At 43.1% G+C, this 12383-nt stretch overlaps 1 protein-coding gene across 1 annotated transcript; it reads left to right on the top strand.

The window, feature by feature from the left end:
• The first annotated feature begins 2725 nt into the window (after positions 1-2725).
• On the top strand, positions 2726-12061 carry LOC308094393 (Krueppel-like factor 6). Its single transcript, XM_080441019.1, has 4 exons — positions 2726-3091; positions 6541-7207; positions 8347-8470; positions 9105-12061. The coding sequence occupies exons 1-4, from the start codon at positions 2990-2992 to the stop codon at positions 9154-9156; spliced, it is 945 nt and encodes a 314-aa protein (XP_080297145.1). The 5' UTR covers positions 2726-2989; the 3' UTR covers positions 9157-12061.
• Positions 12062-12383: the final 322 nt, after the last annotated feature.

The following is a 12383-nucleotide window of genomic DNA, read 5'->3' as shown; positions in this document are numbered from 1 at the left end:
GCAATGGTGCATTGCCCGTTCTCATCACTCCAGTTGTCACAACGGCTGATATGAAAGTTCTGTGATCAAGACTTAATTGTGACACACTGTCAAAATACATTACAAAAGGTCAGCACAAAAGGGGCAGCGGAAGACATGAGACTTCACAACATGACTCTCTTTCTTTCTCTCCAACATGATCTTATGCCAAAGCAATTTCAATGTTTGTCCAAACCACAAAAATGTCAAGTCTGAAATACAGACCAGGTTGACTCAACCCATCTGTATTTATAAAAACACCATCAATATAGTTTTGTTACGGTTGGTCACTGTTATTGAAGCCATGATCCCCCCCCCCCTCTCTCTCTCTCTCCATCTTTCTGTCTCTCAATTTGAATTTAAACGTTTAATGGCTCATTAATGGTGGTCAGCCATTGTTGGCAAAGCTATACAATATACATTGAGTAAAGCAAAAATGAGTGTGCATGCCTGTGTGCTCGGGGTGGGTAAATGTTAACATTTTCCAGCTGACCAAGACATGTGTCACAAAAGGCAAATATTGATTAGATTTGAACACATTTACCATGACATACAGTATGTGCATAACCCAATCACCACAGAGGTCTGTCCCTAATGCCTGAGTGTGATGGGGCTGCAGAGAGCTGCAGATACTGTACGATTCTGTCCATCGTGGTGCCGTTAGGACAGAGCTGATGGACCAAACAATGGCGCTCTGTTCTAAATATGTTGTTTGTCACACAGCCGGGTGCTTTGACTTGCACGCTCAATGCTGCTGTTGTTGCGCTCGACTTCAACTTTCTCCCACATCTTATGCAACTGGATGGATATGGAGGCGTTTATTTCACTCACACTATGTATAGAGTTAATGAGCTTACGGATTTTACTGTGTAGTGTGGTGGCTTTGGTGTTGTGGAGTAGTAGCAGTGATTTAAATGAAGAGTGACATAAAATGAGGGAATTACCATTTAAAAAAAGGTGACAGTGTTACAACTTGATTGATAGTGGAGCATTAAACCTACGCATGGCACTTTTTGAAGGATACTAGATTGCTGAAGCACGTGGATGTGAAAATAGTGACACTTCCACAGACTGCATCCTCAATCATTTTTGAACTTTAAACGTAGGGCAGCATATAAGGAACAACTTTTTGTATATATCAACGATATTTACGTACTAGCCCATAATATGGACTATTATGTATATACCGTATCTGAAGTTGAAATATTTGTAATCTTATATTATTATTATTATTTTTAAAGCAATTGATATTGTTGTCAAGACATCAGTTGCTTAAACATTATAATAAAATAAATTGCTAATTAATTCAAAAGTCAAACATGTTGAGTTGACTGTTAATACATACACCCAGGAGCAAAAATGTCATCAGAATTCTATATGTTCCCTGATTAAACAGAAAATGTTTAATGTAGTAGGCTACAATAACGTGCACATACTGTTGTAGCCCTACTTTGCACAGCAACAGTGACTTATGCAAAGCAGAGGAAAGGGGAAATATATTTTTGGACTTGCGCCAGTGTGTATATTTATGACTTGTCATTCTAGAGCGGTGAGAGATATATGGAAATCTTATATTAGAAACTCTCGCCACGCGCAGTGGGTGGCCCAACACTATTTTTGCCTAATTGTGTTGGGCTATTTCTCTTCCACTCTTCCAAACCTCAAGAGGAAAATGTAAGCAAGCAAAAGTGGTCTCATGGCGCTGTGGTGGAATAATAAACAAACGTTGTCTGCAAAGCCAGCTTAATAAAATACAAAGATAGCCACAGGTGATTGAGTGTGCGATACAGTGTCTCTCAAATAAATGCTCTTAAATACATTAATTTTCTCAATCACTCACTCACACACTAGCATGCACGCGCACTCCCATGCATGCGCACGCACTCCCACGCGCGCACACACACACACACACACACACACACACACCATCATCAAACAACAGGAGTGTTATTCCAGCTATTCAGGTGCACATTGCTGCAGCTAACACAATATCCTGAAGCACTGAGTGGATAATCAGCTTTGTGGTTATTTTGAGATACAGATACAGCTTATTAAACGAGTTTCATTAGATCGATCGCAGGCGCTCATTTCTTTCTGTAACAGAGGAGGAAGTCCATCACATTGTGCAGTCTATTCATAGACCAGAAATTCGTCCAAAATATTTCACCACAGTTAGTTGCTGATGCTCCGAAGTGTGCCTTGACCAAACTGCTGTTTAGGTGGAAAACAAGACGCCAACCGTCCCTAACCATCATCACATGCAAAGTATAAGCCCCTGGAGGACGGGAAAAAGATATATCAATTGGTCTATATGAAACAAAATCATGTGCTCTAAGGGGGGTAATCAATGCTGTATCTATTTTGGAGATGTTCGTGCGCATATCTGCACATTCGCCAGCTGTAACCAATACTGCTGCTCGGAGAGAGAACTTGGAACTACACAGAAGTATTCCACCGAAATATGACTTCCTCACACAGAGCGCTCCGAGAGGGGGACGCTTTATATAGCTCTCTAAAAATAGTGTGCGAGCGAGGCTCCAATCACAGCGCGCAGGACGGAACATGCCGCGCGGCGCATTGGCCGCGGCGTGCCCGGTGGGCGGGGCGCCAGGTCACGACGAGCCGGTTGGTCGACGCGGTCGCGCCGTCACGCGATCACGTGGGGGGAGTTTGTCAGTGATTTTGAATCGGGGGAAGTTTACAGTTGCAGACTTTCAGCGACTTCAGTGTTTGGAGTCACAGCGAGCAGAAGCCAGCCCCCCTCCCGTTACGTGTGTGTGTGTGTGTGTGCGTGCATGTATGCGATCCTGGCTGATCCGTGGACGACCGATCTACCCTGGGAAGACTCTCTGCTCTGACGTTAATATCATATACATGCACAAAATAAACCGAAGAGTCAAGTTTCTTTCCAGACGCAAGAGGGACAAGCTTTGAATTGGGCTCTTACTCACACACTGCGTCCAGCAGTGAGATGGATGTCATTCCTATGTGCAGCATCTTCCAGGAGCTCCAGATCGTACATGACACCGGATACTTTTCTGCGTTACCGTCCCTGGAAGAGTATTGGCAGCAGGTAGCTATCATTTTACCCACCCGCCCCCCAGTGTTGCCATGTCGGCTTATTATAAGCGACTTTTGGCTTCTTTTTTCTGTTAAGTTGCTTGTAAAAATTGGAGGTTGCGTCTTTTTTGGGATTGTTTCTAAGTGTATTTATTTTGGGCTTGCGGTGTAATGTTGTTTAAACCAGTGGTTCATTTTCATGTCAAGGACCCCCCAAATTAATATGTATTGTGCCAGCCCCCCCCCCCCCATACAATAATTGTGTTGTTAAAATGTTTTAAAAATATTCCATATTTTTCACATTTTCTCCAAGATTGATTTTTAAAATAGCAGATCTACAAGCTCACAACGCGTGAGCTTGTACATCGGCTATTTTCAATTAGCCGACGCATATCGGTTTAAAGGGCTCATCGTGCAGCCTAGTCGCTTCTTTAGGGCTTGTTTTCATAGACCTGGTTGCTTGTTACTTTCACAAAACATGGCAACACTGCCCCTGCGTTATAAATACCCAACGGAGATATCGCATTTATAGCCTACCGGAGTCGGAATTTGAAGATCGCAAAATATCCAGACATTTCTGAAAACTTGCACGGCAATGACAGCTGCTTGGGAAGCATTGCAAATGAATGGCAAAGTTGTTTGCCTAATCCATGATTGGAATTGATGGATTGCATATTTTATTAGACAGAAATGCAAACAGCACGAGTACACAGTCATTCACTTTAGTCTAAGGATCTCACAAAAAAAAGTCCAGTGGACTTGTTATGCTGTTGCTAAAAATGTGTTGTTTTTAATTGTGCAAATAAATAATAATATATATATATTTTTTTAAAGTCCTTCAAAATCGCTCATTACGCACTATTGATTACCGCGTGATGTTTTAAATGGTCGTGTTTTGCGAGTTAAAACGTGGTTTGAAAAGCTTTTCCTCTGACGTTTTCAGCTGTCAGGGACATTTTTGGTGAAAGGAAGCCAGGGCTGTGTTTGTTGCTGGTTTTGCGTTTGAATGAGTTAAAGTGCGTGTTCTTGCTCGTCTGTGCGCGTCTCTCCCCCCCCCCCCCCCCCTTTCTGTCTCACTCTCGCACACACGGCTAGTGACAGACACTACAGAGAGAGAGAGAGAGACGGACAGACAGACAGACGCACTCACACTGTGTGTGTGTGTGTGTGTGTGTGTGTGTGTGTGGCCAGGTTCCGCGAGAGAAACAAGCAACTAGGTCTAGGAAAACAAGCCCAATAGAAGCAACTTAGGCCACATGAGCACTTTGAACCTATTTACATAGGCTATTTGAAAATTGCTACAAGCTCACAACGCGTGGCGATGTGTTGTGAGCTTGTAGATCTGCTATTTTCAAAAAAATCTTGAAGAAAATGCGAAAAATGTTGAATATTTTTTAAACATTTTAACAACTCAAATCTTGTATGGGGTTCCCTGGCATAAAATATTTTCAGATGGGGGTCTGCAGACAAATTCATTTTAATTTGGGGGTCCTTGACATGAAAATGTTTAAGAACCACTGGTTTAAACTACATTAAGAAACAAGCCCAAAAAAACGCAACCCGCAACTACCAATATTTACAAGCAACTTTAGAGAAACAAGCCCACAGTTGCTTATAATAAGCGGACATGGCAACACTAGTGTATGTGTGTGTACTGTGTATGTGGGAGAGGGAGAGAGTCAGAGAGAGAGAGAGAGAATGAGACTGACAGACTGATTTTGTTCCAAATTGGCTTGACTTGTGCCTTGTAAAGCGGCCATGGATGGATGACGGCTATAACAGTGAAGATTTTTTTTATATACACTGAAACAAAACGTTGCTTGTGTTGTTTGGTCTGAAATCAAATTAAATGAATTGGCAACAGCCCCCCCCCCCCCAGCTCACCCTCAGCAGCAGGCATTTAAACCTCGCCAAGGATGCGTTCTGTTCAACGCCAGTGACAAATTACATTTGCCGTGGGCACACATTCTCCAATAGGCTACAACAACTTTTTGAAATTCCTCAGTGATTTTTTTCTTCTTCTTTTTATGTACAGAATTACATTCCACTACAGGCTGGGGTTCATTACATCATTTTTATTCTTACAACAACAGAGTATGTTCAGCACACAGTGACAGTACATTTTGATTCACCTTATTAGGCTGTCTCATCAGTGTATTGTTGGCCATAACTTTTCACAGATGACTGTGGCGAGGAAGTCCTCTCATGCCACCCCCCCCCCCCTTTCTTAAAAAAAGAAAGAAAGAAAAGCAAGCCCACAAATTCTCTGTGGCTCGTGAAGTATTCATGTCAAGCTTTTTATGGACCCGCATGAACCAGACCCCAAGTCCCCGGTGTGCTATGTTATTTCTAGCTTTGCCTCACGAATGCATTATTAAATCCACATTATGTTGAATAATTGATAGATTTAAAAGATCTACAAGCACTTCCCTAAGCCACGAGAGGGAAGTAGTAGCTTTGTGGCATATGCAAATTTCATGACCTACCCACGCGTGCCGCGCACGCACGCACAGTCGCACACAATTGTGCACTCGTCCAGACACTATACAAACCACGCGCACATCAGTTGGGTTCGATCGAGGAAAGAGCAGCACCCCTGAATGCTCTCGGAACGGAAATGTGGTGTGCCACTGCTTGTAATCTTCTTTCCTGCTCGACCTGGTCCCAGAGGGAACCCCACTCACTCACACTATTGCCTAATTCATACTCCGTCACATGGCGGTGTTGCTTAGCGAGAGCCAAGAGCTCTTTTTGCCAAGCGACACCGGCGCGTGATGGAGCATGAATTGAGCTTAACCCTCTCTCTTGCATAGGACATTGTGTATGTATGGTCTCTTGTTCCTGTAGGCAGAGAGAAAGGGAGGAAGCTGCAGTTCTGTGGTGTTACAACATTTTCCCTTGCTAGTGCTACCGCTGCAAAGTAGGCTATAAACGGAGAACAAACTTTAAAGAAGATTAGAATTTATGCATTTGCATCAAAAGGTTTTTCTGTATTTTATCTAGTTTACGTGTCATCAGGGGACGGGAGGGGAGATTGGAATTCTGTGCATTTCATTAAATAGTTTTTCTTTATTTGATCTAGTTTACGTTTCATCAGGGGAGGGGAGGGGAGGGGTGGGCAGAAGCATTTCCCATAGGTTTCCGGGTATGAGACATGACCATAAACTCAGTCCCATCTCTCTCTCTCTCTCTCTCATATTCATTTTGTATTGTAGTGGAGTATATTCTCCAATGGAAAATGTAATGTGTTTTGCAGATCTCAGGCTCTATAAGTACCCAAAGAATTACAAACTCATTCTCAACTATGTATATCTCCATGTGCTGCTTGCAACTGGAGAATGCAACGTTTTTTTTTTCTCCAGAAATGGTTCTCTTCTGGAAAAGGTGTCAATAGGTCAGATCTCAGGCTGTGTGTTCTGCATAAACTCATGACCTCTGCTGCTCTCTCTTCTTCCCCACCAGACTTGCTTGGAGCTGGAGAGATACCTCCAGAGCGAGCCGTACGTCTCAGCCACAGAGCTGAAGTTCGACGCTCAGGAGGACCTGTGGAGCAAGCTGATGCTCGCCTGCACCGCCGGGGACGGAAAGCCGAGCGAGGCCGACCCCAAGGTGTCCCGTGTTATCAAAAAGGAGGTAGAGGAGGAGGATGAAGAAGAAGAGGAGGACAGTCATCGTCATCAGCGGCGGCACCCTCTCCACCACCACCACCATCACCTGGACGCGGGTGGCTTCCACTCAGACGCCAGTAGCGAGGCGTCCGACAGCTCCGAGGAGCTCTCTCCGACCCTCGACTTCGCCTCCAACCCGCTGAGCGACCTCCTGGGTGGTGTGGGCATGGCAGTCGGCATGGAGGAGGAGCTTGGCTCGGCGGTGCTCATCGGCACCCCACCGTCCTCCCCCGAGGGCGGAAAGGACGCACCTTCAGTGGCCCAAACGTGGGGCAACGGGCTTCAGGCCACGCTAGGGAGCTCGCCAGGGAAAATACGGACTGGGGGTGTGGTTGGCGGAGGGAGGGCCCTGGAAGCGTCGCCGGACGGCAGGAGGCGTGTGCATCGGTGCCACTTCAATGGCTGCCGCAAGGTGTACACCAAGAGCTCACACCTCAAGGCGCACCAGCGTACGCACACAGGTACGGCACAAACAGTAGATTAGCCTTTCACCACTGTTAAAATGTAAAACGTCCAGGTCACAAGAGGGAATATCCAGAAAGTTAAACACTGCCCCGACAGGTTATGAGTTCAGGTAGTTCTTTCAGAAAATGTCTGCTGAAAAAAGGGTTTTTTTTTTTTTCTTTAACAGTTGATGATTGAATCCCTCCAGTGGAAAGAGGGCAGGCTCCGGTTTTAATTTCTTATACAAAGTGCTAAACTCTCCCACATACTTTGAATAGTTTGTCAGGCTGAATGCCCTCAACTGTGACCCAATTCACACAGCAGGAACGTGACTTCATGCCAGAGGGAGGGGAGGGAGATAAAGGGGGAGAGGGAGAGAAAGAGAAAGGAGGATGGGCGTTCCTTTGAGGGCCAGCAAGACCCAAAGGATGAGAGTCCTGAAAACAAATCAACAGTTCTCAAATTTCACCATGGGAAAAAGAAAACTCACTTGTTTATATTTGTACAAACGAATAGACGATGGGAATCTGACATTTATAATCATTTGCAAGGGGCAGGCGGGGGTGTTCAAATGTGAGCTGCTTCCCCTGTCAACTCTGACCTCTGCCAAGCTGTTTACAGCTGTGCTGCACATTAGCAAAGGAAGCCACATTCCTAGCATTCCTTGCTAACCATGTTAGCTACACCGCAAATGGCATTACGGACCATTAGGAATAGTCCTACTTTTTTTCTCCTGGCAGCCTGCAAATTACATAAGAGCCAACTCTGGCTGCATATACAACTCCTTACAGCTGCATACCAGAGCTCTCATGCCCCTTAAGTTAAAGGTTGTTTTTCTTCTTGGTGTACAGTAGCAGACCCAAGCTGCTTAGCACCTGCTCAGACAGGATTTTTCCCTTGAATGTATTATGCCTCCACAGGATCAGAATTGAATTTGTAGGGCAATTCTAGTTTCCTGGAGAGTACAACAAGCAATGACAGGGGACAGGGTAGAATGAAAGACATATGACACAGGTTATGAGAAAAGCTCGAACCCATGACATTGGGTGGAAATCTGTGCCTATGTTGTAAGGGCATCAATGGTATTAACCACAAGGATAACATCTGACACCATATAACGGTAATAATCTTGTGACTTTTTATGTTCTCTCAACAGGTGAGAAGCCTTACAGGTGTTCTTGGGAGGGCTGCGAGTGGCGCTTTGCTCGAAGCGACGAACTCACCAGGCACTTCAGGAAGCACACTGGAGCCAAGCCATTCAAATGTAGTCACTGTGACAGGTAGGGAACACTGTCACGTCTGAGGAGTTTAATCACTGTCTCCCTTAGAAAACGTCCCAACGTTCGGTCATTATCTATCTACTAAGTATAAGGGAACCCTGTAAATGTGTGTAATAGCCAAGAGCCAAGAGTTAATCACTCACATTTTTCTTTTGAAAGGTTGAGTTGGGAACAATGCATCAGACAAGTCAAAGACGGCTAGCCTTTACCGAAAAACTTTAGATATTATTTTTAGGGAAAAGAAATCTCAAATAAAAAAATATTACCTGCAGATAACTCTTCAGTATCTCTAATGAAGTGTAGGTGCGAGGATAATAGCTTTTACAGGTTTTATATCATCTGTCATTTTGTGAGAGATGGTTCCTCATTTTTCTAACACCAGATATCTCAGAATGAATGAAGCTCTTTAATTGGACTCTTCAGACTAGTCCTTCAACTTCAATAATAAATATATGGTTTCAAATTTCATCTTTCGTCCCCTTCCCTGTTCCTTCAATGTCCACTCGATTTCCTGTTCTAGCCACTCACCTCAAGTTGTTGCATTCACTCCAATATATTCAGCTTTATCATTTTACCACTGTTCTCACGGAAACCAATCTTTAACCCTCTCTTGTTTCTGTTTTTCCTCGACTAGGTGTTTCTCCCGCTCAGACCACCTGGCACTGCACATGAAGAGGCACATCTAAGATGGCCACCACCGTGCGTTTCCGGAATTCTGAGGGGATGATGCTGGTGTCCTGGTTGGTAATGTCCCCTGACCTGTGAGATGGAAGTGGGGAGGGAGGTCCAGGGGTTGTCCTGACAGATACCAGGGTTTGGGGCACCGCCGTGTTCCAGTCAAGTCCGTGAAAAAAAAAAGAGCAGGCAATTAATTTTTTGCACCATACTTAGTGCCTCCAACACCTTGCTGTGGAGATTATTCTTGAAAGCTCAGCGTTTAACGAAGGGGGAGATGAGAAACGAAGAAATACATGAAAACTGGAAAGATCAATGGATGGAAAGAGAGCGAAACAGACAGACAGACTTCCCTTCTCGTATGGTGTTTGATGCTTTTTCTTCTGGAGGATGAAGTGGGACTCGCACCCTTGGCTCTCCCTCCAATGACCAGTTTGTTTGCCTGTGCGCATGAGGACTTTTCTGAGTGCCTGCGACTGGATCCTTGTTGCTGGCATACTGGGCGCGATGGAGCTTGCATTGTGGAATGGCGAATGAATGGTGGTGTGACAGGGGGTCGGGTGGGATTTGTACTGTCTCAGTGGGAATGAATGCAAGTAAAAAAAGAAAAAACAAAAAAAAAACACGGTTTTGTCTGTGCTGTTTTGTGGCGCCTTGAGTCTAGTGGCTGGGGTGGGGGAGGGACGGGCGGGCGGTTCAAGGTGGTTGGTGGAGCGGCTTGTCAGATTTGTTAATGAGAGAGCACCTCCTTTCTGCCCGGAGGTGTAACTGCAACTCCTTGTTTAAAGTGCAGGGGAAGTTGTAATGTTTAGTGCAGCTATTAAATGTGCAATGTATTACGTAGCCTGTCTCAAAAAGTACATGCTATAAAAGCTAATTTTGTTGTCCATTGTGTAAGCTCTGTATCTTAAAAGAAGACAAAAAAGGAGGTTGTACACAAACAGTTATTGCCATTATAAGAGAAGTTGCATGGGATCTCGGGATCTGTTGCTCAGCTGTTTGCTTATAGGATGGCAAAAATCCCATTCGAGAGCAGCTACTTACATATTACTCAGTATCATAATATTGTACAAAAACACATAAGGCAGTCATTTTTGTTGTTGTTGTTTTTTTGTTTTGTTTTTAATCGTTGAAATATTGGAGATACCACTATTGCTTGGCAACGGTCTTGATCATGGGGACTATGATTTCTTTATTTTTTCCCTCTCTTTATTCTCGCTTTCTTTTGTTCTCTAAATGCACTGTTGACCTTACTGATGCCTTATGTAAGTGGCCTTGTCCCATATAATAGATCTCTCTCTCTCTCTTACACACCACACACGGGGGCTGCAGATGCAGCAGTGGGTAATTGAATAGCTTTATTAAGGCTCTGATTCATAACCGACGCACCTTTGCCCTCTTGTCTCACAGCACTTTTCTCCAGGCTCCTGAATAATGGGAATAATTCTAATAAATATATATATATATATATATATATATATATATATATATATATATATATATATATATATATATATATATATGAAAAGCTTCACAAGGACTGCCATTTTTACATTTCCGCGCATCATTATTTAATTATATCACATTCACCATTGAGGCTAAATTTATTTCTTCAAAATGACTTTGATCTGAGACAGAAAAGCAGAGCACTTGTGGGTGGGTGGGTGGGTGGTGGTGGGTACAGTAGGTTGGTGACGAAACGATTAAAGCGAAACAATTCAATTTTTTGTAATGTTTTACTACTGTGTAGTACAGCACGGTAGGGATGCACTTCAAGACTGTCCAAAAGGTACAGAGGTTTGGACTATATTATGTTCTGACATGTGGTATGCCTGGCCCTAAAGTGAAGTCATGGCAAATTGAGACTTACTGCAGATAATACTGTAGTGGTCGGGGGGGAGGGGGTCATTCCTTGAACTGTCTGAGGTTAACGCAATTAAAAACGATGTGTCATTGTCACTTTGTCCAGTTTGGGACAGTACATCTGTAATGCTTTTCAATATGATGTTAAGTTAATAACGACATATGCTGTGTGGTTTTATTGACATGTTGTGGTTGAAAAAGTAACCCAGCTGTGTGTCGTCTCAAATTAGGCTCTGTGTGTGTTAAAAATGACACAGCATTTTTAGTGTGCGGCCTGGATTGAGAGGTCATAAAACTATTCTGTTGACGTCTCGTGCTCACTGGTCAATAACAGCCTTGTCACAACCCTCACCTATTGTACAGTTTAATCTGGAATACATTAGAAGAATACACAAAGCCCCCTTCCCCATTTTCCTTTTTACACTGAGAATTATTGAAAAATGCAAAGCTATGTAAATTGTAACTAAGAGAAATTTTGTATAGAAGCTTCTATTTTAAAGGGGTATGGGACCAAAAACTGAAAAATAACATGCAAAGTGCAGTTTATAAAGACAAAAGAATAAAGATAAGTGGCTGAAGAAAGTAGACACACTCCATTCTTATTCATGGTTGCATCCGCCTCAGTCTTTGTATTATGATTTCAATGGAAAATGCTAGAGCATAAAATAAGTTCAAGTGTCAATAGCTTTGATGGGTATATACCTATAGCCTATATTAAAAAAGAAAATGAGGCAAGGTAATCATTTGGAGGAGTGAGGACACTTGAAATGTCAACTGATTGCATTATTTTTGCCCACTAAGTATTACATTTGCCAGTTTCCACATCACGCCTTTGTTTCTCTCGACTTTTCAAATCTATTTGAAAAGGCCCCTTATCTTTAGTTAGAGAATCTTTATTGGATAAAAGAAAAACATTGAGATAAAATATGAGGTTCTATTTTTGTTTGTTTTATGGCATAACAAGATTTTTTCATTTGAAATTGTTTTGTAAAATAGTTTCTGTATGAATGTATTTTTTATTGGAAAAGTCGATAAAAAAAATTATTGGAACTATCTTGTGTTTCTTTTTTTTTTCATTTCTCTTTGTACAATATGATGTCTCTGATACAAAGCTTTGAGAGTTCTAGGTAATTTAAGTTTAGATGTAATCCAAAAGGTCATGAATTCACCTTTGGTCCCAGTCAAACTAATGAAGGTCTCATTAATGCAGAACAAGCAGGTATGGAGGGGGAGGAGGGCTGTTTTGTTCTGCCTTTGGCAAGTAATACTTATTCTTTAATAACGGAGTGCCTGCAGTGCAGTTCGCATATTGATCTTAGCCTGCGAGCATCCAACAAGCGCTGAGTGCATCTGCGACTTGAATTCACAACGCGTG

The sequence above is a fragment of the Gymnoscopelus braueri genome (genome assembly GCF_963280865.1).
Source record: "Gymnoscopelus braueri genome assembly, chromosome: 10".
In the NCBI taxonomy this organism is placed as follows: domain Eukaryota; kingdom Metazoa; phylum Chordata; class Actinopteri; order Myctophiformes; family Myctophidae; genus Gymnoscopelus; species Gymnoscopelus braueri.
The sequence above is the reverse complement of the archived record's forward strand: the minus strand, read 5'-3'. Positions and strand labels throughout refer to the sequence as shown.

Excerpts from the sequence above, each read along its gene's own strand:
- LOC308094393 (XM_080441019.1), top strand. The coding sequence starts at position 2,990 with ATGGATGTCATTCCTATGTGCAGCATCTTCCAGGAGCTCCAGATCGTA. Across the intron at positions 3,092-6,540 it reads TGGAAGAGTATTGGCAGCAG|ACTTGCTTGGAGCTGGAGAG; the intron begins GTAGCTATCATT and ends CTTCCCCACCAG. Across the intron at positions 8,471-9,104 it reads AAATGTAGTCACTGTGACAG|GTGTTTCTCCCGCTCAGACC; the intron begins GTAGGGAACACT and ends TTCCTCGACTAG.